General features: G+C 43.8%; 1 protein-coding gene across 3 annotated transcripts in view; it reads right to left on the minus strand.

The window, feature by feature from the left end:
* The window catches only part of HAUS8 (HAUS augmin like complex subunit 8), a 96,061-nt gene that overhangs the window by 46,699 nt on the left and 22,636 nt on the right, over window positions 1–26,726 (minus strand). For all 3 annotated transcript variants that reach the window (XM_069216671.1, XM_069216674.1, XM_069216672.1), the window contains exons 3-7: window positions 22,671–22,729; window positions 7,782–7,893; window positions 6,459–6,572; window positions 1,949–2,025; window positions 599–673 (exon numbers count right to left, since the gene is read on the minus strand). In XM_069216671.1, coding sequence (XP_069072772.1) covers window positions 599–673; window positions 1,949–2,025; window positions 6,459–6,572; window positions 7,782–7,893; window positions 22,671–22,729 — 437 coding nt within the window. The remainder of the gene's footprint in view (window positions 1–598; window positions 674–1,948; window positions 2,026–6,458; window positions 6,573–7,781; window positions 7,894–22,670; window positions 22,730–26,726) is intronic.

Genomic DNA, 26,726 nt, shown 5'->3' on the forward strand with positions numbered 1-26,726 from the left:
TGATATAGCTGAACCTGCCCAAACTTTACTGCCAGTCCCTGGCAAACACTTACCGTATGCTGTATTGCATATGCAAGCTGCTAGCAGGAATACAATCTTTACTAGCGATACAAAAATTCCAAATACCATTCCAAGATGGTCACCGTTTAACGCACATTTGCGCAAACAAGTGCTGACACAAGGTGGTCCTCTTTGAATGGTGTTTGCTTGACTTTATGACCAAAACCATTCCTACAGGGCCACCAATGTATGCACATGCATACATACGTATAACAAAAATCTTTCAAAGATGACTACCTGTCCAAACACAACACGAGAATGACTTTGGCATATTTTACTTTTATTTTCCAACCAGAATTCTTGAACGTTGATCTCCTCAGTACTTTACAGGCAAGTGGTAATGTTTGGATATGTATAATATCACAGCACTTACTTTCTTGTTTGCAAGGCAGGTTTGTGAGAGTGCAAATCAACAGAACAGAAGGTTCCTTTCCATCTGAAATCTCATGTTAATAAAAGCCAAAACCCCAGTCTACTAGATTCAGCACCAAAGCTCAAACCAATAATGCCATTAGCCTCTGTGTCACTTTATATTTACCTCTAGGCGGAGTAAGGTTAGCAGCTGGGTCTGTGCCTCATTCATTGCCAGAACTTCCTCAGGGACTGCAGGGACCTGGTCAAAGCCATAAAAATAGCAGTCATTGATTTTTTAAGTTCTACACTCTTACATCAATACTAAAGTTCCAGCTTTAGATCTCTCTGTGCCCCTCCTCCCCACTTTCAGTTTCTTAAGATTTTCATAGTTTAAAAAAATGCATGTTTGGCTCAACAAGACGTCTGGAGCATTTAATGGGAAAGTAGGTGCGGAGTCTCTAGCTTGAATGTTTTCCTCTATCATTTCCTCTGGCGCCCAACAATCTGACCCGCAGGAGGTTGAATAAATTACCGCACTCTTGATGAAGAGAAAGTCAGCCTTCAAGATAGCTGCTACTAAGCTCCTATTGCGTGCTTTCGCAGCACCTCTTCAGGGGTCAACAGTAGGGACGTGCAGCATGTTCCAGCCAGCTCACACATATGGATCAGTGATCCAGGAGTGATGTCCCACTGACCACTTCCATCTACATTTAGTGCAAAAGGTGTGTGGCTGAAGTGTCCTGCAAGAATTCCAGGTTTCTCTCCTCGAAAGAGGGTAGGGGCTGTTAGAGATGAGACGTGAGGGCGACGACCACTAGCCTCCCTGAGACAAGCTAACAATAAAAAGATCAATGTGTTCCGAAAACCCATGCTGGCGAGGGGTTGATGAGGGGGAAAAAAATGTAAAATATTGGCGAAAATAGAAGATGAGAGTTCCGCATCCTGCCAGGTCAGCGGCTAAGTGGACTAATGCATTCTCTCCAGGAATCTGTGTTTGACCTCATGATCACAAGTTCAAATCCTGGTGGGTGCACTCAGCTTTTCATCCTTCTGAGCCAACAAAATGGGTACCATGGAGTTTGGTAACAAACATCTCTTACTGCAGCAGCTAGAAACGTAAGGGTGAATGTGCGCTTTACAAATAAAAGTTAAAGTATGCCCCACACCTTTTACTGCTGTACAAAGGGGCTCTGTTCCATGGTGGATATCACAAGGGCTAATGAGGTAGGTGGACTGGATATATCAATATAAATAAGATATTGCTGGAAGACCCTCTACCTAAATTGCGTCGGCCCAGTGAAATTTTGTGTTGCGATACTCATAATCCTATGCATGTCCTATATATGCAACTGATAAGTTTTTGTATGTCTGTTAGCTTTCCATATCCTTGGCTTGTTATTATTTTCCTTCAATTTCGTTGATAATTTAAAATCTTCACCTAAATGTTCTGCAATGACAATACATAACAAAATCAAGACAATACTATTATTTGGACAAATGTTACAGATTTCCAAAATAGTGTGTAAACTCTTACTGGAGGCGGCTCCTTTTTTGGTGGTTTAGCGTCAGCTTTGAAGAGGGCTTTTGGAGTCTTTCTCTGAAATGTTTTATCTGAAAAAGTAAAGATTACGTTGGCAAAAATCACAGTCTGCTTTCCAAGAACTCTTCGTTTCCTTCACCAAGTGACATTCTGTGAGACTGTTCAAGATGGTCAGTGGGCAAGGCCGTGTTCACATTTCGGTGCTGCTCTGGTACCTCAATCGAGACCAAGCATTGTAAATAGCAAACATTTTATCACTTACGGAATGAAACTCAAAACACCACCAAGGCAAATGACAAAAAAAAAGACCCTCCGCTTACAGATTTAGAATATCCTTTTAAGTCTGCTGTGTAATAATCCTTTAGGGAGCCACACTTTGAAGCAAATGCCTCTGGATCTCCATTCATTTCCCCATGGAAATAAAAGAGCACTTGTTCTAAGCACATTCCAAATTTCATTGCATTAATGCACTGGAGCACCTACGTACTGCCTAGACGTTCAGCAACAGAATGAGCAATTTTGTAATTTGCGTCGCTTTGAGCCACAGTGGCATGTTAAGAGGTTACTGTAGGAAAGTGCCCTTTTTTGCCAACAGCACACTGAGGATTTTTTACTGAAAGTACACTGGGTTCATGCTAATCAGGCCCCCAGTGCTCTTTCCATAAAACAGGGTAAATTAATCTAAAGGTCTACAAATGGCACACCTTAAGCACCCTAATCCCCTAGTAAATGGTACCCCTGGTACAAAAGAGGGTCCCTAAGAGCTGTAGCATGTATTATGCCACCCTACAAATTGCATGCAGACTGCCATTGCACTGCGTGCCACTGCACTACATGACGGTGCAAACCAGGTGTGAAACACGACATGGCACACTCGTGTGCCATGCCAAAGTAACTACACACAATGTATCTATATGTCACCCCTACAGCATATGCATGTGTTGATGTCTAAATCAATTACTTGATATTGCAAGTGAACAGGGAAGCCATCTTAAGGTATGTACTGGGCACTGGTCATTACAAGTTACCCAGCTGTAGGAAAGTGCTCCTTTTGTAAATGACAAACCCCACTTTTTGCTCTCTGATACTGAAGTTTTTCAACTGAGGTGCACTGAGTTCCTGCTAAACAGGTCCCCAGTGCCAGTGCTCTTTCCCTAAAACAAGGTATAAGGGCTAATTGTGCACAATTGGCACCCACTCTAGTACTGCTGTACACCCCTAGTAAATGGCACCCCTGGTATATAGAGCCTGGGTACTAGAAAGGGTCCTTGAGGGCTGCAGCATGTTTTGTGCTACCCTAAGGGACCCCCCCGCTCTAAAAATTGTACACAGCCTACCATCGCAGACTGTGTGTCATGGTGCAAGCCATGAGTGAAAATACAACATGCCACACACATTGTATGCCATGCCCCAGTCACTGCATCTAACTATTCGCAAGTCACCCCTGCAGCAGGCCTTAGAGCCCTAAGGCAGGGTCCATTGTAAAAGATGTGAGAATATATCTGCATGAGCAGATATGCCCCTGTGATGTCTAGTTCAATAATTAGACATTGCGAGTGAACAGGGAAGCCATCTTAGGTATGTACTGGGCACTGGTCAGTCAACATGTATTATCCAGCTACATAATGGTTTCACTGAAACCTACGGTATTTAGTATCAAAAACCTCATCTTAATAAATCCAGACTGATTACAGTCTTGTATTTATTATGACATTGAACCCAGAGGGTACCTTAGAAGTGCCCCCTGAAGCTTACTAGTCCTCTAGTGTGCCGGCTGATTGGTACCAATCAGCCTGCCACCACAAACATGTTTTTGACCCCCTGTAAGTGAGACCAGAGCTCTTAGAGCCCAGAAACAATGCCTGCCCCAGAGAAGGTGTTATCACCTCTTCCTGCAGGATGGCTAGTAAATCTGCATACGAAGGCTGGGGACTTCAAAGACCCTGCAGCCTTTGATATGCAACCTTGGCTTCTCCTGACCACCCCTCCCCCCACCGCCATGAGGCCAATTTGGCACCAGGACAGAAGGGAAATTAGTTATGCAGTAGGTGTGGTGCACCAGGCTAGACACTCTCTTTAGGTGGGCTACCTGAGGTGCTCCACGAAAGAAGGAATCGACCATCTTGTTTTTAGTGGAATTAGGAATGCTGGGACAGGATTATGTCCTCCCTCCACAGGACGTGGTTATATAAGAGGTGTGGTCAAACCCCGGGTGAGTAGCCTATTGGCTACTATCTTACAATAGGGTCCCCCAAATTTAGTATTTAGGTGGCCCCCATGACAACAGGAAGTTAGATTTGTCTGACTACAAGACGAAGGTCAAAGAATACCCGACCAGTGCAAGAATTGCAGATGAGCTGTGGACTTTGGTGCTAAATTCTGCCCACTCCTGTCCAGACAATTGCAAAGACCTGACTTGTCCTGCAGCTGTGCATCCTCCCAAAGCCTTGGAGGCCTGCCAGCACTTCGCCAGCCAGCATCTCCCTTAGAGATTATAGTTTGAATACTCTGCTGGACTCCAGTATTGCCCTCTGGCGTGTTAGCTGTTAAGTTGTCAATTATTTGTTTTCTACCATGATATGCAGCATATCGAATATCACTCAAAGACTATGTTAATGTTCCAGAATTATGATATTTTTTTATTCCATAGTCCATTATAACCCTCCAGTTGGTTACCCTCATATTTAAGAAATAAAACAATCAACATATACTGCCCTCCATGTCACCTGCCTCTAATGGTGCACTATATATCAAAACAAAACCCTTTCAGGGTTAGAGTGACACATATTATGCAAAACAAAAGAGGGAACTATGGGCAGTTCCCAAGTTTAGGTGGAGAGCAGCTCCAGTAAGGAGCAACCTGCAACACCAGCAATACTCTAGATTTGCTCACCTCAAATGTCTGTTTTTCTAGCAAGGTTTTTAAGCATAGGATTGACACAGTGCCATCCACGCTGAACTAGAAAGCGACAAAGTATTTTGCCACCTGTACAGCACAATCTAGAGCAGTAATACTCAAAATACGGCCCGGGGACCGCATGCAGCCCTTTTGACCTTTACATGCGGCCCCCAGGGCAGCAGTAGCACTAGGCTGCTGTTAACTTGATTTAACAGGGGACACTTTATTTAAACATGATTGAGCATATAGAAAGGAAGTAAGGAATTTGTCCTGCACTGCTTTAACTGCAGGAACACTCATTCTTTAAGAAATCTTGCACCAAATGTCTACAACTATGGTAAGTGTTCTTAAAAATTCAAAAAGTGTATTTCATTTACACACAGAACCATTTAATCTAAGTACATAAGATTATATCAGTGCCTGGATAAGTCTTTTTTTTAAACAAGAGATTTCAAACATAGATTCAGAAACTTTCATTCTTACCCCCACCTTGATAACAATGCCAATAGTGAACTAAGAGGCAAGTCAGTTGTTATCTGCACTCTTTGATTGGCCTGATTTGCTATTACACATGAACAACTTTATAGTTTATTAAATCAAACACAGGAGAAAGGTTTGCACAGCGCACACGCCAAAGTCATGCATTGTGAGGTCCTCCTACATACAATAATGAAGAAAAAGAAGGGAACGTGAAATAAAACAATTGCCAAGGATCACACAGTTTGGTAAAGTGGGGAAGCTGGGATTAATGCCAGGTTTTCTGGTTTCACATTGTGCAATTCAGTCACTAGATGTATATGCTTTGCTGCCCCCTATCGCCACCATAACGCCACAAACCCTCCCCAACCAGAGGCCCCGCCTCCCTTTGATTGGCATGCTGCTAGCATCAATGTGGCCCTCGGTTGCACCACAGACCAAACTTTGTGGCCCCTGGGAAAATGTTTGCGAGTGCCCATGATCTAGAGTGTCGCTGGTGTTGCAGGGTGCTCCTTACTTCAGCGGGAGAGAGAGAGAGAGAGAGAGAGAGAGAGAGAGAGAGAGAGAGAGAGAGAGAGAGAGAGAGAGAGAGAGAGAGAGAGAGAGAGAGAGAGAGAGAGAGAGAGAGAGAGAGAGAGAGAGAGAGGAGAGAGAGAGAGAGAGAGAGAGAGAGAGAGAGAGAGAGAGAGAGAGAGAGAGAGAGAGAGAGAGAGAGAGAGAGAGAGAGAGAGAGAGAGAGAGAGAGAGAGAGAGAGAGAGAGAGAGAGAGAGAGAGAGAGAGAGAGAGAGAGAGAGAGAGAGAGAGAGAGAGAGAGAGAGAGAGAGAGAGAGAGAGAGAGAGAGAGACCTATAATTGTCAAAGTCAACTGCAGAAAAAATATTAAATAGATTACGGGGTAATGAAAGATTCAATGTATGAAACCAATGGCTCTACAAACACCTTCGTGTAACATAACCAGCACACCACAAAAAAATAGATGTGGCAACAAAAGAATTCCATTCAGATCCTAAATAGATCTGCTAAGAATATGTAATTGTTCATTCTCACTCCAGCCTTCAAATTCATAAAACATTCCTGGTCACACTTTTAGCTTGAATTGTTAAAGTGTAAGAACACAAAATACCTACCGTTAATAACAGAGAGATCAAGATCGGGGCGAGCAATTTTATGGCCTTCCAGCAAAGTGGACTGCAGATCACCTTTCCCAAAGATGGTGCTATCCAGTGTGCCAGGTGGAAGTCCTAGAGGAGAGATGTTATTTGACAATTATGCAACATGGCATCCTCAACTGCTGCAGTGTCACATGCCTGGCTCTACTAAAAGTACAATGCATACTGTATACTATGAAGCAAATGCATCTAGAGCAGGGCAAGTGTTGCTCTATAATGAAAGAGAAGAGGGATAATGTAAAGTTTCTCCCTTGTTCATGACTTGGTTAAGAAATGGGCAATAAAGTCAGCCTGTCTCCTTTACCTAGCAAAAAAATTAAATGCAAAGTAGAGATTACCAGAGAGTCACTTTATTTCTGAGCAAATCGCTACAACCAATACAGCAATTTATTTGCTTCTCAAGAGCTCATCAATGTTAATAATGTGAAGTTCTATTTTTTCCATGAAATACTAAATGTCTCTAGAAAACAGATTTAATGCAAGTTTTCGCTAAAAACTGCCACGTTACAGCAAAACCCCCAAAAAAAAAAAAAACATAAAATAGGCAAAGGAGGGTGCCTTTATTTCATGCACATGAAAATGTGAAGCAGAAAGACAGTAGCCACTTTTGAAACACAAAGTAAACATCTGTCACAGCGGTCGGTAGTCAGACACTTAAAAAGGAAAAATATTTACAATGAAACCAGTTAATAAGACAAGTTCCTGTAAGAGCACTGTTAGATATTAATGCAATAAAATTACAAACATGCCATACCTGGATATTACACTATCGCCAATCATGCAAAAAGCAGTTCAATTTAATTTCAAACAAAATTAACCAACCACATATTACAGCTAAATACAAATTAGACAATTCTAGAGTATAACAAAAAACTGAAACAATTTTTGTACATAAAATGTATTCCTAATATAAAGTAGCATCAGTAAACAAGCAAATACACGTCCCACAATAAACTGCTTAATCAAGCCTTCTTTTAAAAATGCTTGCGTTTAAGAATGTCTCATTCATCTTGTCAAGTAATCAGATTCACATACATCCATACCAACTCCTGGGTTTGCTGCGAATGTAATTTTTTCCTCCTAATTCAAAATGCCTGTGACGGACAAGCCACATAAAGAGTGAGGCTGTCTCATAGCAATAAAACAAAGCTAAAAGCGTATCTGCACTTCATAGCTCATGTTTATGCAACCATTTGGAGTTTTTTGGTTTTTAAAGATGCCGTTCTTTTTGGTGGCCTTCAGGCTTCATCAGATTTCCTGCAAATCCCGCAATCAACTTACCACTCGGGGCCTTGAACCTCTGAGGCGCCACAGACCTCCTTGTGGGTGTACCACTGCCGGTCCTCTCAGGGGGTTTCACGCCTGAACAGATGGTTGTATTTTGCAAGTTAACCTGTTAAAATGTGTAAAGAACAATCTGAAACTGTGTAATTGCTAAGTGACCTTCAATAAATACTTCAAAGGAAAATTATCCACCAAAGTTTGTTTTCTAAATTAAGACAGTTTTGCGATACCTTCCACTGGACATTAGGTACATGGTGTTCCAGGTAGTTGAAGAGGATTAGCCATCTTCAAGTGTTTTACAGGCCCTTTTTTCTTTATTCACCCGGCCCAAAGTCATCAAAGCCACCAAAGTATCAGCCTATAAGCCAATAAGTGTTAAAAGCACACTATAGGAATGGAAGCAGTAGTGTATGGATTCATTGAACTCACAAAAATGTAAAATGCAAATTAGAAGCTTAGCGACTAGAAGAGACAATGCTGTAGCGGGCGAATTACTGAAGCACTGCCGCACTTGTGTTTCAAGCTTAGGCTCACATATCAAAAAGGAAGTTAAAGAATCCTGGGGATGAGAAACGTTCTCATCAAAAGAGTTGCCTCAATTAAAAAAAATGAATAGCATTCCCAGGATGTCAAATCTCCCCTCGTGAACGCCGTTCATAAACTCATCTATCTGAACCTCTACACTAGGGTAAGTGGTCTTTGTGCCACGTTCTTCCGGCTGAATGAAGTTTCACTGCCCAAACTGTACCGAGTAAGCAAACAATACGGCAGAGGCAGGTAACAAAATGCCATGGCAGAGTGGCGAGGGGGCACAAACTCCTCCCTTGTGTTTAAGTACATTAAGCAGCCAAATGTAACATAACGGTACACCTGCTGGTGAATATAAGCATTATACTACAAATGTGCACTGACATAGGCCGTCTAATCCTCTGTTTTTTACCCCCCCTAGTCTATTTACCTGCTCAGTTGTTGGCGTGGAATTGATGAAAGCCAGCATGAAAAGTCACTCGAAAGAAGTCAAATGTTTTTATATTTTCCAACTTTAAAAATACATGCAGACGGAAAACCCACAGCTTTCTGACTGTATTCATATGTAAAAATCAGTTATAATCAGTTAGTTAGAATGTTTCGTTGAGATGTTAATTACCAATGCGAGTACAGTAATCTGTAGATATGCTTCATTCTGGTCTTTTTCAGCGCTTGTGCTTTAACACTTTACACTAAATTCAATTGTGAGAAATGCCCATGAGATAGCTGAGCAAAGCCTATTGAACTTACTTCACGCTGCTTCCTTCCAGACCTGTGTAGAAACGGGATTTTTAAAAAGAAGTGTACCACCAACAACAGTTCATGCACAAATGTCATTTCGCAACTGGCATATGACACTGGTGCTGGAACAGTTTTTAGAGTGGGCGTGCAACATTAATGTTACTTCAGAGAAGTCATAGGGATTATGCAAAAATCTGTGCTACACAAAGAACAAGTGCAGCAAAGGTCTACAGCAAGAGAGTGGTAAGGGAGTAGTGTGCGGCTGATGGTACAGTTTGGAGCACACTGTCCCAAATATATTACTAAGGCAATGTGTGGTAGCGCGTTGTTGTTTAAAGACAACATTTTCGAATGAAAGCCCTCTAAACGGGCACATACATACAATTTCACTGAAAAAACTGTGCAGGTTTCAGCGAATGTTTCATTTGTGCATCACCAGGTGTATGGATTTGTTTTGTTCCTATTAAAATCTTTGTTTCCACCGCACTTCAGAATTAAAAAAATATGTGCCGAAGTTGTGCTTTCCTAACTGATAATATATTCTGAACTGTTTGTGCAGTTCCTTTACAGGTATTTAAATTATGTAGTGTTCTAGGGAAAAAAATATACCCTACAGCCTTTCCTTTCACATTCCCTGTACCCAGCAAGATTGTGCATTGTTCACTTTACAAACTCCTCTCGTTTTGCAATCAGAGAAAGAAAAGTAAACATCAGGGTCCCTTTTAAAATAATAAACAATAATTTGCCAGAAAACACAGCCTGGCATCTACCTCTGCCTTTGAAGTACAACAAATGTGCCAAGATTTAAAAACAAAATGTAAAGGGTCAGAGGCATGTCTGATTGATGAACTCATAGTGCTAGAAAAGTAGAATCATTCATGCATAAGAAACCTTTTCACAGAAATACAGTACGTGAAATACCGTACAAGAAACAAGCTAAAAACTTAAGTCTCAAGGAGTGCCTCTGCGAAAAAGGAAAAAAAGTCCCCAAAATGCGAGAATTAGTGGAAGAATACAAGGAGTCAGTAAGAGAGATGGTAAAGAAGTTATGCTCCACAGGAAGGACAAAGACATGCTGGACAACTGAAAACAAATAAAGCCCGAGTATAGAGTGCACTCAAATGTGGGCTACAAAACACAAACCCAACGGTAAGCAATAGGTAGAATGTTTTTCTAAGGAACCTTTTTGCATGTCCCCACTAGGTCTTCGCAGCCAGACAGCTGCACTGTCTGTGATACGCTTTGACCTAAAAATGCATACAGGGAACACAGGAGGGGCCAAAAAAGTCAATTTTAGAGCAGAACAACTATCCACGAATAGTCTCTTTACCATCTCTTTTGATTGGCTGGCTTCTATGCCCTATATACTAACTTTCAATAATATGTTTTTTGTTTAGCACTCCATGAGAGTACATTAGTCTTCCCGCTATTTCCATTGTGTGCTTCTCTCCCCCTGCACTTCTTGCTGATCACTGTCATCAGTGCGCTTTTTTCCCACCTGAACTTATACTGTGGCATCTTTGATGACGCTGACAAACACGGTGACTACGTTGTTTTTCACCGTTTCTTTCTCAGCGTCGACGTTGCCGTCATCCACCCCTTCTATATGACCCAGACTCCTCAGATGAGGAGAGAGAGGAAGGAGCATTATGAGAAGCTAATACAGAATGGGATAAATAACTCATACCTACACCATATTCTCCATCACCTACACCAGTGGACTCACCAACTGAGGAAATCAGTGGTTTCCACAACTTGATGAAAAGGGCAATTAAGAGGTTTGTACACCCCATGCCTACTAAACAGACAGAATGTTTCTTATGCGATTTTAAGAAGTCCTTCCAGAAAAGTATAAGATCCATGCCTATTGCACGTTATATCTGGAAAGAAGGCCTGAACGTTTTGAGAAATCCAGCCTCTGTGACAGCAGTTTTTTCACGCCTTGATAAAAAAATACAAGGCACCAGAGGATGCCCAGACTTATCTGATTGGTCAGCCAAAACCTGATTTGGTAATCACAGAGGTGGCCCAAAGAAGATCTGAAAACCCATCCACCCCAATTTCTGCACCTCTGGACAAAGAAGGAAGCCACCTCAATAACATTGGGAAGATGTTTTTATCAATGTTGTCATTAACAGTTCGAGCAGCAAATTCTCTGGCTGTCTTGGGCAGGTACGATCAACAGTTATGGGCTGACATCGCTCCATACATAGACCGGCTCCCAGGAGAGGCTAAGGCAAAGGCGAAATAGATTCTGCATGAAGGAGAGTGCACTTCTGCAGAAGTGATTGACAGCGCTATGGATATTGCTACAACTGCTTTTAGACTGCTGGCAGGATTGACTTAAAGCTACTTCCTTTAGACCGGAAGTACAAAATAGAATTCTAGATTTTCCCTTTTCGAAAAACATATAGAGGAGGCACTTCAATCAATCAAAACAGATATGGATATGGCCAGGTCATTGGGAACTCTATGGTTCAGGAAACTGCCCTTTCGTAGAGACAGAGGAAGAGGATGCCTTCATGTAGGGGAGGCTTCCAACAATACAGATATCCTTCTGACACCTTTGCCTATCAACAGTTTTGATCACAATAACCCCAAAAAAAACACTACCAAGCGGCATATAACAGACCCACGCCTTGAGGGCAATCAGCACGTCAAGGAAAGGAATCTGCTCTTCACCAATGCCCTAGTATAGGCTCCGGCTACTCATCTCTCCCCAACATTGAGAATAGGAAAAAGGATATCCCAATTCATAGAAAAATGGTACGAAATAACCTCAACCTTGTCCAATATGGACATACACTGGAGTTCATTCAGTCCCCACCATTGCACCCACCAGTCATTTCGGTCCCCGAACACCTTCATTTACGCAAATTGGAAGTCACCACCATGTTACAACAAGCATTTGCAATGCAATGGGTCTCGCATTTGCTCGAGTTAATGCCATTAGCGTTGTAAACTCCTAACCGGACATTTCTTGCCACATAAACTGAAAAGTAAAATAGTTTCACATAAGCGAGCAGACGGCCACTGTGTGCGTGAAGGAGACACACAAAAGGAAACAGAAGTTCGCTCGCAGTCAAACGTATCGGCAAAAGCGCAATTATCCATGTAACCGGCAAAAGTGCAATTATCCATGCAAAAGGGTCGATGCCATGCAGAACGCTCGACTACTGCCCAGCGAAATCGCGCTGCGTAGGACATAAAAAGAAAAAGTAGTCCAGAAGCCATGCGGAAAACATGGAGCCTTGTGTGTTTTCAGTAGTTTAACGGTGCGCTCGAGGAGGGCTCAACACCGGAAAAGGCATGATGTATGCAAGCCTTTTATTAATGAAATCAGGCGAATTTTAAAAGGCAAGCCGATGAACCAACCAAACTGATGGAAGTGGTTAAAAGCACACAGAGATTACAACAGGGGCCAGAGCGCTTGCACGCTCAACCCTAAAAAGGAGCGATAGAAAGAGCCCCTCTTATGCAGCAAGGAAAGGGGTTCTACTCCTGTTTCTTTCTCATTCGCAAGAAGAAAAAGGAATGGCGGCCTATCTGGGGACTTAAACAAATATCTAAAAAAAAAGCAGTTGTTCCGCATGATGACGTTGAAGGATATTCTTCTACGACTAAACCATGGAGATTATTTGTCAACACTAGACATGCAGGATGCATATTTTCACATCCCCATTGTAGGAAGTTGGCTCTGTATGTGCTATTTCAAAGTAAGGAATAGCATGCACTGAGTCCAAGGGTTCCCCTTAGAGGTAAAATAGTGGTAAAAAGAGATAATACTAATGCTCTATTTTGTGGTAGTGTGGTCGAGCAGTAGGCTTATCCAAGGAGTAGTGTTAAGCATTTGTTGTACATACACAGACAATAAATGAGGTACACACACTCAGAGACAAATCCAGCCAATAGGTTTTGTATAGAAAAATATCTTCTTAGTTTATTTTAAGAACCACAGGTTCAAATTTAACATGTAATATCTTGTTTGAAAGGTATTGCAGGTAAGTACATAAGGAACTTTGAATCATTTCAATTGCATGTATACTTTTCAAGTTATTCACAAATAGCTATTTCAAAAGTGGACACTTAGTGCAATTTTCACAGTTCCTGGGGGAGGTAAGTTTTTGTTAGTTTTACCAGGTAAGTAAGACACTTACAGGGTTCAGTTCTTGGTCCAAGGTAGCCCACCGTTGGGGGTTCAGAGCAACCCCAAAGTTACCACACCAGCAGCTCAGGGCCGGTCAGGTGCAGAGTTCAAAGTGGTGCCCAAAACGCATAGGCTTCAATGGAGAGAAGGGGGTGCCCCGGTTCCAGTCGGCTTGCAGGTAAGTACCCGCGTCTTCGGAGGGCAGACCAGGGGGGTTTTGTAGGGCACCGGGGGGGGACACAAGCCCACAGAAATTTCACCCTCAGCGGCGCGGGGGCGGCCGGGTGCAGTGTTAGAACAAGCGTCGGGTTCGCAATGGAAGTCAATGAGAGATCAAGGGATCTCTTCAGCGCTGCAGGCAGGCAAGGGGGGGCTTCCTCGGGGAAACCTCCACTTGGGCAAGGGAGAGGGACTCCTGGGGGTCACTTCTGCAGTGAAAGTCCGGTCCTTCAGGTCCTGGGGGCTGCGGGTGCAGGGTCTTTTCCAGGCGTCGGGACTTAGGTTTCAGAGAGTCGCGGTCAGGGGAAGCCTCGGGATTCCCTCTGCAGGCGGCGCTGTGGGGGCTCAGGGGGGACAGGTTTTGGTACTCACAGTCGTAGAGTAGTCCGGGGGTCCTCCCTGAGGTGTTGGTTCTCCACCGTCGGGGTCGCCGGGTGCAGTGTTGCAAGTCTCACGCTTCTTGCGGGGAGATTGCAGGGTCTTTAAAGCTGCTCCTTTGGATAAAGTTGCAGTCTTTTTGGAGCAGGTCCGCTGTCCTCGGGAGTTTCTTGTCGTCGTCGAAGCAGGGCAGTCCTCAGAGGATTCAGAGGTCGCTGGTCCCTTTGGAAGGCGTCGCTGGAGCAGAGTTCTTTGGAAGGCAGGAGACAGGCCGGTGAGTTTCTGGAGCCAAGGCAGTTGTTGTCTTCTGGTCTTCCTCTGCAGGGGTTTTCAGCTAGGCAGTCCTTCTTGTTGTTGCAGGAATCTAATTTTCTAGGGTTCAGGGTAGCCCTTAAATACTAAATTTAAGGGCGTGTTTAGGTCTGGGGGGTTAGTAGCCAATGGCTACTAGCCCTGAGGGTGGGTACACCCGCTTTGTGCCTCCTCCCAAGGGGAGGGGGTCACAATCCTAACCCTATTGGGGGAATCCTCCATCTGCAAGATGGAGGATTTCTAAAAGTTAGAGTCACCTCAGCTCAGGACACCTTGGGGCTGTCCTGACTGGCCAGTGACTCCTCCTTGTTATTCTCATTATTTTCTCCGGCCTTGCCGCCAAAAGTGGGGGCCGGGGCCGGAGGGGGCGGGCAACTCCACTAGCTGGAGTGTCCTGCGGTGCTGTGACAAAGGGGTGAGCCTTTGAGGCTCACCGCCAGGTGTTACAGCTCCTGCCTGGGGGAGGTGTTAGCCTCTCCACCCAGTGCAGGCTTTGTTACTGGCCTCAGAGTGACAAAGGCACTCTCCCCATGGGGCCAGCAACATGTCTCTAGTGTGGCAGGCTGTTGGAACTAGTCAGCCTACACAGACAGTCGGTTAAGTTTCAGGGGGCACCTCTAAGGTGCCCTCTGGGGTGTATTTTGCAATAAAATGTACACTGGCATCAGTGTGCATTTATTGTGCTGAGAAGTTTGATACCAAACTTCCCAGTTTTCAGTGTAGCCATTATGGTGCTGTGGAGTTCGTGTTTGACAAACTCCCAGACCATATACTCTTATGGCTACCCTGCACTTACAATGTCTAAGGTTTTGTTTAGACACTGTAGGGGTACCATGCTCATGCACTGGTACCCTCACCTATGGTATAGTGCACCCTGCCTTAGGGCTGTAAGGCCTGCTAGAGGGGTGACTGACCTATACTGGCATAGGCAGTGAGAGGCTGGCATGGCACCCTGAGGGGAGTGCCATGTCGACTTACTCGTTTTGTTCTCACTAGCACACACAAGCTGGCAAGCAGTGTGTCTGTGCTGAGTGAGAGGTCTCCAGGGTGGCATAAGACATGCTGCAGCCCTTAGAGACCTTCCTTGGCATCAGGGCCCTTGGTACTAGAAGTACCAGTTACAAGGGACTTATCTGGATGCCAGGGTCTGCCAATTGTGGATACAAAAGTACAGGTTAGGGAAAGAACACTGGTGCTGGGGCCTGGTTAGCAGGCCTCAGCACACTTTCAATTGTAAACATAGCATCAGCAAAGGCAAAAAGTCAGGGGGCAACCATGCCAAGGAGGCATTTCCTTACACCCATCCATCCTTCTCACAGAAGATTCCTGGAGGTTTACAGTAGACAGAGCCACTTCCAATTCAAAGTTCTCCCTTTCGGTCTGAAATCAGCCCCAAGAATATTCACAAAATGCCTGGCACTGGTAGTCGTTTTGCTACAGAAACAAAAACATTGTTGTAAAGAAATGGCTCCCTGTTGCAGTTACCCCCCACTTTTTGCCTGATACTGATGCTGACTTGACTAAGAAGAGTGCTGGGACCCTGCTAACCAGGCCCCAGCACCAGTGTTCCTTCACCTAAAAAGTACCATTGTATCCACAATTGGCACACCCTGGCATTCAGATAAGTCCCTTGTAACTGGTACTTCTAGTACCAAGGGCCCTGATGCCAAGGAAGGTCTCTAAGGGCTGTAGCATGTATTATGCCACCCTAGAGACCCCTCACTCAGCACAGACACACTGCTTACAAGCCTGTGTGTGCTGGTGAGAACAAAATGAGTAAGTCGACATGGCACTCCCCTCAGGGTGCCATGCCAGCCTCTCACTGCCTATGCAGTATAGGTAAGACACCCCTCTAGCAGGCCTTACAGCCCTAAGGCAGGGTGCACTATACCATAGGTGAGGGTACCAGTGCATGAGCACTGTGCCCCTACAGTGTCTAAGCAAAACCTTAGACATTGTAAGTACAGGGTAGCCATAAGAGTATATGGTCTGGGAGTCTGTTTTACACGAACTCCACAGCACCATAATGGCTACACTGAAAACTGGGAAGTTTGGTATCAAACTTCTCAGCACAATAAATGCACACTGATGCCAGTGTACATTTTATTGTAAAATACACCCCAGAGGGCACCTTAGAGGTGCCCCCTGAAACTTAACCGACTATCTGTGTAGGCTGACTAGTTTTAGCAGCCTGCCGCAAACCGAGACATGTTGCTGGCCCCATGGGGAGAGTGCCTTTGTCACTCTGAGGCCAGTAACAAAGCCTGCACTGGGTGGAGATGCTAACACCTCTCCCAGGCAGGAATTGTCACACCTGGCGGTGAGCCTCAAAGGCTCACCTCCTTTGTGCCAACCCAGCAGGACACTCCAGCTAGTGGAGTTGCCCGCCCCCTCCGGCCAGGCCCCACTTTTGGCGGCAAGGCCGGAGAAAATAATGAGAATAACAAGGAGGAGTCACTGGCCAGTCAGGACAGCCCCTAAGGTGTCCTGAGCTGAGGTGACTCTAACTTTTAGAAATCCTCCATCTTGCAGATGGAGGATTCCCCCAATAGGGTTAGGATTGTGACCCCCTCCCCTTGGGAGGAGGCACAAAGAGGGTGTACCCGCCCTCAGGGCTAGTAGCCATTGGCTACTAACCCCCCAGACCTAAACACGCCCTTAAATTTAGTATTTAAGGGCTACCCTGAACCCTAGAAAATTAGATTCCTGCAACTACAAGAAGAAGGACTGCCTAGCTGAAAACCCCTGCAGCGGAAGACCAGAAGACGACAACTGCCTTGGCTCCAGAAACTCACCGGCCTGTCTCCTGCCTTCCAAAGATCCTGCTCCAGCGACGCCTTCCAAAGGGACCAGCGACCTCGACATCCTCTGAGGACTGCCCCTGCTTCGAAAAGACAAGAAACTCCCGAGGACAGCGGACCTGCTCCAAGAAAAGCTGCAACTTTGTTTCCAGCAGCTTTAAAGAACCCTGCAAGCTCCCCGCAAGAAGCGTGAGACTTGCAACACTGCACCCGGCGACCCCGACTCGGCTGGTGGAGATCCGACACCTCAGGAGGGACCCCAGGACTACTCTGATACTGTGAGTACCAAGACCTGTCCCCCCTGAGCCCCCACAGCGCCGCCTGCAGAGGGAATCCCGAGGCTTCCCCTGACCGCGACTCTTTGAACCCAAAGTCCCGACGCCTGGGAGAGACCCTGCACCCGCAGCCCCCAGGACCTGAAGGACCGGACTTTCACGGGAGAAGTGACCCCCAGGAGTCCCTCTCCCTTGCCCAAGTGGAGGTTTCCCCGAGGAACCCCCCCCTTGCCTGCCTGCAGCGCTGAAGAGATCCCGAGATCTCTCATAGACTAACATTGCGAACCCGACGCTGGTTTCTACACTGCACCCGGCCGCCCCCGCGCTGCTGAGGGTGAAATTTCTGTGTGGGCTTGTGTCCCCCCCCGGTGCCCTACAAAACCCCCCTGGTCTGCCCTCCGAAGACGCGGGTACTTACCTGCAAACAGACCGGAACCGGGGCACCCCCTTCTCTCCATTCTAGCCTATGTGTTTTGGGCACCACTTTGAACTCTGCACCTGACCGGCCCTGAGCTGCTGGTGTGGTGACTTTGGGGTTGCTCTGAACCCCCAACGGTGGGCTACCTTGGACCAAGAACTAAGCCCTGTGAGTGTCTTACTTACCTGGTTAACCTAACAAATACTTACCTCCCCTAGGAACTGTGAAAATTGCACTAAGTGTCCACTTTTAAAACAGCTATTTGTGAATAACTTGAAAAGTATACATGCAATTTTGATGATTTGAAGTTCCTAAAGTACTTACCTGCAATACCTTTCGAATGAGATATTACATGTAGAATTTGAACCTGTGGTTCTTAAAATAAACTAAGAAAATATATTTTTCTATAACAAAACCTATTGGCTGGATTTGTCTCTGAGTGTGTGTACCTCATTTATTGTCTATGTGTATGTACAACAAATGCTTAACACTACTCCTTGGATAAGCCTACTGCTCGACCACACTACCACAAAATAGAGCATTAGTATTATCTATTTTTACCACTATTTTACCTCTAAGGGGAACCCTTGGACTCTGTGCATGCTATTCCTTACTTTGAAATAGCACATACAGAGCCAACTTCCTACAATTGTGTTCCCCTAATTAACATTGTGATGTAATCCAGAATCCAGAGCGTGAATGCGAACACCACCAGACAAACACAAATTTATTGATTTAGCTTTTGTTCTGTTTAAATGCCAAAACGCGATGCTTTGGAAAGCACCATCTGCCCCTAGTGTGGGGAAGTGGTTGAGATTACTCTTGCTGTGGACGCTAGCTGAGGCTAATTATTACCTGAACTTGAAACTACATGGGGTGCCAGTTAAGGGAGGGGACTGTTGGGATATAAGGTGGAATCAAAAAACGATGAACGTTCCCCCCTGAACATAGTTTTTAGGATATGACATTTTAATACCTCAGCAATGGACATAATTTAATCACAGGGGACCAGTTTGACATGTGGTATCTGATAAACCTGAAAGACATTGAGTGCAGAATTGAATAATGACCTATCTCATCGAGTTCTCCTTAAAGATGCTGTATCACGTCCTCACAACCCACATGTTGGACTGAAAAATGTGTCACTGGTGGCTCTGCTATGTGATATATGCATTTATTCCATGGCATATGTAACACTGGGGGAAATGGTTCTCTCTATCTTCTTTCTTTTCGCCTTGTTCTGTGAATCAATTTTTGCATTGGGTCTGTGATTCACTACATTCAGGGTTTTAGTACGTTAGGTTACTCAGCACCAGAAGATGTGCAAGCTGCTATTATGACCCATGTCTTGTTTAATGTTACATGGAAAAAATCAATAAACATATATATGTATTCCCCTAGTTAGGCTATTGGCTGATATAAGCGGACTCCAACTAATCAGCAATTCACCAATCGACCAAGGCCTATGTAGATTTGTTCAACAACATAAGCCTCATTCTGAATTGGAACAAATCAAACCCACAGCTTTCAACAACTTCAACCTTTCTGAGAGCAACCCTCAAACGATGAAGAACAAGGCTTCCCCAACGCTAGAAAGACGAGTCAAACTGATGTCGCTGGCAAAGGTGCTTCCACAAAAATTGTCACTTTCAGTACGCCTACACAAATTTCTCTTGGGAATGATGCCTGCATGCATATCTCTAGTTCCGTACTGTCGACTCTGAATGAGACCCCTTCAAGAACCGTTAGATCTCCAGTGGAAACAAGTAACAGGTTCCTTCAATGACATTTTCAAAGTAAACTCAACTATGATACAAGCTCTATCTTGGTGGACACTACAGACACATCTTGCAGTTGGCCTTTCATTCCGCACCCAACCATCTCCAACCAATTTATCACCACAGATGCTTCCTTGGAGAGATGGGTCGCATCCCTAGAAGATTTACATGTCAGTGGAAAATGGCAAAAACCACACAAGAGTTGTCACATCTAGTCCTGAAGCTTTTCAACCTTGGATTAAAAATTCTGAGGTTCTCATAAGAACGAACAACGATGCACTACATAAACAGGGAGTTATGAGATCACTTCCACTCTCGAGAGAGTCGCAACACATCTGGAAATGGTCCATCGCAAATGGAGTGCAGCTAGGAGCGGAACATGTCCCAGGCAAACAAAATGAAATAGCGGACTCCTAAACAGACTAAGATCTTCATGCCACAAATGGAAACTAAATCAGGAAACAACCAACTGGATATTCTCACAGCTGGGAAAACCTAACCTAGACCTCTTTGCAAATCCCCAGAAAAACAAATCCTGGTTCTTTGCAAGCGGGCATCTCCCTCCAGGATCTTGGGGGAAATGCATTTTTGATGGCATGGTACGGAATCCTGGCCTACGCCTTTCCAACCATTCACTTGATTCCAAGGTTGCTGACAAAGATGAAGAGGGACCCTTGCAGAATAATTTTGATAGCCCCAAGATGGCCTCGCCAACACTAGTTTACAGAGCTTCTCCTACTCTCCAAGAGACCTCGCATCCCGCTGACTGTCTTCTCATCTACTGACAACGAGGAATGGCCAGTTCTTACACCCAGATCCCCACTCCCTCCACTTATCAGCTTATCTCCTGAACACAATTAATTCGCCAATCTAAACATCACTCCTGATTGTAGGGAAATACTTTTGAAGGCTTGAGCAGTCAGTACTAACAAAAAATAGTCTTGCAGATGTAAGAAAGTTTGCTTATAGTGCCAAAAGGAAAGCATACATCCCTTATCTTTGCCACCGGAACAGATTTTGCCATACCTTTTACACCTGGCAAGCACAGGGTTGGCTCACGCATCTATAAGATTTCATCTGGCTGCTATATCACAGTTCAGACGATTGCGCAGGTCTCCTTCTTTATGGTCTTCCAGAATAATTAAGCTGTTTCTCAAATGCTTGTTTAGGATGTTCCATCCTTTCAGACCCCCCACTTCTGGCTTGGCATTTGAACACAGTACTTTCACAGCTCATGAAACATCCTTTTGAGCCTATTCACAAAGTGGAATTAAAGTGTCTGTCGTGGAAGGTTGCTCTTTGGGTGGCTCTGGCATCAGCCAGACATGTCAGCGAAATCCAAGCTCTAACTGTCCAGGAACCCCTTCTACAATTTAGAAAGGGCACAGTAATTCTTCTCACAAATCTGAAGTTTATTCCTAAGGTCCATTCGGACTTCCACCTTAATGAACCAATTATTTTAAAGCCTTTCTTTCCAAACCCTTTAACGCTGTCCAAAAAGGCCCTTTACTCTTTGGACATCAAGCAATGCATCAGATTCTACAAGGACAGAACAAATTCTTTCCCCAAGTCTAACCAACTATTCCTGGCATACTGCACACCACATAAAGGTCAACTCCTTTCCAAACAGAGCATAGCCAGATGGATAGCTGCTGCAATAAACTATTGTCACCAAGCAGCGGAAAAGCCACTATAAACTTTGGTGCATGCCCAATCCGCAAGATCGGTATCAACGTCCACTGCTATGCTTGCCAGTGTACCACTCTAGGACATCTGCAGAGCAGCTATCTGGAAGAGTACCCACATCTTTGCACAGCATTACTGTCTGGATTCTACCCCGAAGATTGACATTGCAGTGGGCCAAGCAGTGCCCAGACATCCTTTTCGGTAGAGGTGAGCCACACTTTCTTCTTCCCTCCATCCTTCTTGCTAGTTTTGCACATTATTTAGAGTTATTATATATTTTTATCTATGTACTGCATTGATATGATGATGGGTTCATGTCTGTAACCATATTTTGTGACTCAGGTACTCATTTCCATTGTGAAGTTATGTATTTTGCACTACAGCATTTCTTTTAGGATTATGATAAGTATGCATACGCCCTACATGACAATGTGCTCTTATTACTGCTTTGTTCTCGGATTCAAGCATGTGAATCTATGAAATTTCTAATGCTGGATTAAGAAAATAAGTTACTTACCTATAATTGTAATTGTCCAGCATTGAAATTTTTCACAGATTCACAAGCGACCCACCCACCTCCCAGGGGAAGCTCACCTTTACCTCTCTCAATACAGCACTACTTATAAGCACTAGTGCTTTGAAAATCTGAGGGACTGGAGCTTCTTTCAAGAGTGTTCAGCAGGGCGGAATCACCTGATTGGTGTACTCTTAAACGTAGTCCTTTTTTAAATAATGACTGATATGCTACGAAACCGAAAGGCCTAAGGCCTCTATGTTTATGTTGATAGTACTTTTTTAAGGTACCATGGACTCCCATTTCGACGACGGGGAATGATTCAAGCATGTGAATCTATGAAAGATTCCAATACTGGAGAACTACAGTTACAGGTAAGTAACTTGTTTTCTTACCATTACCCAAAAAATTGCAATTTAAATACATTGGTGCAATGGCTTGAGATGTGTAACTGAGAGGGTAAGTTCCCCTGACAAGGTGACCCATGTCTTTCAGCAAATAAACACCAAAGGATAGTGTCTTGTGAACAGGTATTTATACCTCATTAGCTTGAACGGAACTAGATGAACAAGTCATTTGCATTACTGACAATGCTAAAGAAAGTGAAAAGTCTGTTTCTTAATTTGTAAAAGTATACGTAACCGGGCCCAAAGTTGTGCTCAGAAGCCTGCTACCGAATGGCAAGGTGACAAATACTAAACCTGCCTAGTCTCGATTCCATCTCATGCCTCTTTTAGCAACCATCAAACACTCCCTACCCCTTTATTTCACACTTGCAGATTCTTTTTCACCCCTCTTTTTCCCTTTGTTTGCTGCTTTTACATCTTTCTCTTCCTCTTTATTTTCGCCTTTTGTGCTTTTCTCTCTCGTGTCCTGGGTCAAATTCTGATGAGGAAAAATAATTGATGGTTCCCAAAATAAAGTGCCAGTGGGGCCCATCTGCAACCACTCGCCCAAATTAAGTACTCAAATAATCCCAAGCACATGTCCTGTATCAAGACAAATTACGTTTTCACAGGGTGGGTGCAGATCTCTGGAAATCATAAAACCTATCTCTTCCTTCAAATAGTATTAAATAATTAACTTTACCTTTGCAACTTTCTTCTTGTCATACTGCTGCATATAACGAGACTGTACCATCTTCCCACCTGAAAATATAAACGTTGACCGAGTGAAAATGTATAAACTTTAAATACCTTTAATAAACTTAAGTTATGTTTAGTTAGGCAGCACTTAATCCAACAGGTGCAATAGTCGCATTTTGGACTGCTGGATATTAAAAGCAGCACTTCGCAGAGTGCTACAGAAAGGGGTAGTCTACTTTTTAGCTTTTGCCCTTGAGCAAAGATAATGTGATTCTTAAGCTTTTTACTACAACAGAGCAGGATTTTTTAAGGCGGGGGGGGTGAGCAGGGGTGGAACACTTGAAAATAAAGACTACCAAAAGTCAGAGGATATAAAAAAGTATGTTTTCCAGTCCGGTTGAAAAGGACATGCGCATTTGAAAGAAAAGCAATCCCTTAAGTAATATTTTACCTACAAAATGATTTTAAAAAATGTTTATAAAACCTTTTACTACTGCTTGCTTTGTTCTTCATTTTGTCAGCCATCTTTAACATCTAATATCAAAGTAAGAAAGGAAGTTAAATAAATATAAACTAGTTGGAGAGTGGGTTTGACAAAAAAAAAAGCATGCCAGAAATGCTTAAGGTAATTTAGGATTATTACTGTGCAATTGAATGAATGCAGATGCATAGGTATTATTTACAGTATACATTATTTCGAACCACCCGTAGGTTTGAAATAATGTATACTGGCGGTTGTGAAATAATGTATACTGTAAATGTTACCTATGCATCTGCATCCATTCAACTGTACAGCACAGTAATAATCCGATAATATCTTAAGCATTCCTGGCATGCTGATCTTTACTCCAACTCTCCTAGAGACATAGGACACACAATTAGTCCTACAGTCTATTTCTGGGACAGGGCTGCTGGATAATGTTTTTTCTTTGGTTCACCCTGCTGCCCCTTTTAAAGGGATGAGGCACACTTAATACATGTAAAGAATGGTGGGCGATAATAGCTTATACAACTATCAAAAGGGAGGAAACCCCAAATCAAGGAGAATTCACATCACATCTTTCAATGTTCTTCAGGCATAAACACACAGCCTCACCCTGGGATCCTAAATCATCATTTTAACCCAGGCTCTGATTTTGATATTCAAAGAACATGCAGACTTGTCTCACCCTTCATTTGAGTGTGCCACCTCGAGCGCATTAAGTTAATTTTTCTACGGTACAAGTTGTCTTTTCAGCCGCCAGAATAAGCACAGGGTTAATAGGGCGCTTATGTGTGCTAACTCAGGCTGCTTGTGCTGTAAGCCACTCTGAGAAAACATGGTATGGGCAGAGAATATCTAACAAGGTTCCATTAAACATTTGAGGTTCAAAACGTTCCATTTTCTATTTAGAGGAGATGGGATGGGTTGGATTTTAGGAACAGATTGTGCCAGCTCGCCAGAAAAACAACCACTCTCGACTATAACCTCTACCCATACATCCAAAGACTACCATGTAGACTAGCTTTTTAAAGCTGATCACAATGCTGACCTTAAATCACAACAAAATAAACAAGATAAATGAATTAATTCAAATAGTGGAAGAAGTCACAACAAGTGAGGTTTGCTATTGTGCAAGTTACTCCACTTTAAAAAATGAGGATTAAAAAGTGTCTGAAAGGGTTAAAGGAGACCAGTCAAGGCATACTTAAAGCACAGAGAAGAGAAAGCTGGTCTAGTTTAGAAGTCTTAAGGCGGCCTTGTTGCTTCAATATTTTTTAGCCAGCAATCCACAATGAACATTGTAAACATTAGCCTTTGTGCTTTAAACCCAGTCAGAACTAGAAAAACACATCAGTCAATGTGCTTGAGTTTTACAATAAACTTACCCACCTGCACAGAAGGTATACAGGGTAGGCAGGTGGTTTAGAATAGCGCTGAATGAGGAAGCACAACAAACAGAACAATGTCAGATAAGGCCGGCAAGGTGAACTCGCTCTGCGTAGTTCATTATCTGCAGAAAACAGCTGACTTACAATCCTCCTCCACTGTGCCTACCATATCAACCATTTCCCTTCACACTCACATAAGGAGGCAAAAGAGTGTATTTTGGTTTGCTAATAACTTAGGTCCCTGTACGAGAGCGTCAGAAATGGAGGAACACACTTGCCTTTTGTTATAATGGTTTATTAAAGTAATGAAGAGTTTTGACAGTCTCTAAATCGTTTTATTCTTGATGTGTCTGGATTCTTTTTGTCTTTGCTTTCTCTTCAAGCTTTTCTCCTCCTCTTGTTATTCTTCTCTTATCTAGGGTCAACTCAGGTACAGCATCCAAAAAGAAAACAAAGCAGAGGTGGGTAAGTATGTCCTCTTTTTGTTTATTATTCCTTTTCTTTCCTTATTGCCTCTTCTTTTCTCTCTACCTTTCTTTTCTGGTGCTGGTCTCTCTTTGTATTTATCTCTGTTTCCTTTCTATTCTTGTACTGCTCTTATCTTCCGGTTTTGCTTCTTTCTCTTTCTCTTCTTGTTGTTACTTTTCTTTCTGGGCTTTTCCTGTTCTGCTCGTTATTGTTTGTCTTCTTTAATATTTTCTCAAGTTCAAACAAATGACTACGGCACTTTTGAATAAATAAAGATGTAACCCCCTGATTCCCCTGTATCCTCTGGTTATTTAATTTGGTACTTTTATTTGGGCTAATATATAGCTCAATACTGACCTCAGTGTAACTAAACAAGCTTCCTGTTGAAAAAAACGCAAATAAAACAATTCAGACCATGTTACGGTCTTTTTTTTTTTTTTTTATATCTGGGCCAGTGTTTGTCATTAAAGAAAATTATGCAAATTAGAACCACAGCACCAAACGGGGGAAAAAAAAAACAAAAAAAACAGTGCCCTTTCTCACCCACCCCTCACCTGTACCTGGTTAGGCCACGCTCTCCCACAGTGTGGCCAGTTTCAGCGTTTTGCTGCCTCCGAGTCGCCCAGTCTGCTGGGCCGCATCCGGGTGTACCGCTCGTCGCCCTGCGTCGGGGTCGGCCTGTCCCTCTTCCGTGGCTCCTTGGTTGACTGCGTAGGCTCCTCTGGCGTCAACTCCTCTGTTGACGACGTTCCTTCCTCTATCTCCTGGGCTGTTTAAATGCCCTGAAGTTCCTGGCATTTCCTATGTCTGTCCTCTCGTGGCAGGTACTTCTGGGTCGGATAACCCAGCACCGAAGTACCCCCGGGGCTGTCGGCGGCCGAGGACGTACCCCAGGGGCATCCGCGGGCGGCGGCCTCCGTGGACACGCCGCTACAGTCCCGTTTGACTAATCTTCAGAAAACGTTCGAAAAAAATCTTAAAGTTCATCCACCTCTGCTCCTTCTTGAAAAGTGAGGGGGTGATCCGTCAAGAGCTGGCTGAGTTAATAAGCGGAGGCTGAGATAAAAGCGGGGGGGCAGGGGTGGAGGAGCCCAAAAGATAATATCCCCATAGACTTCTTTAAGATGGGCTACAGCAAACACTGTTGAACATGAATTGAATTCAGCAGGGAGCTAGATCTTGGTCATTTTTGTGATTTGGAGTAAATCAGTTCAGTAGCTTTTGAGAAATTAAGGGTCAGAAATAATTGTATATTTTTGTAGTTGGTCCACAAGAGTCTCCCAGACTCTTACAGGAGTGCTAATGTAAAAACAGAACATTCCAATTGCTCCCACGGGAGTCAGACTCCGGCAAGAGCAAGCACTTCAATTGTCTGCAGGATAGGAAAAACAAGCATTTGCAATGCACTAGGTCTTGCATTTACTTGAGTTGGAGCTATAGGCATTGTAAATGTATGATTGGACTTCTTTTGCCACATTAATTGATCAACCCTGCCACATAGTTTGGTCCTTTCTGACACATAATTCCAGTGGCCCTGCATATAACTAAAGGGCTAGTAGGCCACCTGGAATATTTTTTCAGAAAAGGCCCTTAAAACACAAACTACTCCCACTTGCAAAACAAAAGTTCCAGCCATAAGAGCTTACAAATACACTGAATGGTGGGATGGATTAATATTTTGGGGTACCCATTTTAACCTAGTGGGGGGGGACCAAGAGGT

This window comes from Pleurodeles waltl, chromosome 12 (assembly GCF_031143425.1).
Source record: "Pleurodeles waltl isolate 20211129_DDA chromosome 12, aPleWal1.hap1.20221129, whole genome shotgun sequence".
Classification (NCBI taxonomy): domain Eukaryota; kingdom Metazoa; phylum Chordata; class Amphibia; order Caudata; family Salamandridae; genus Pleurodeles; species Pleurodeles waltl.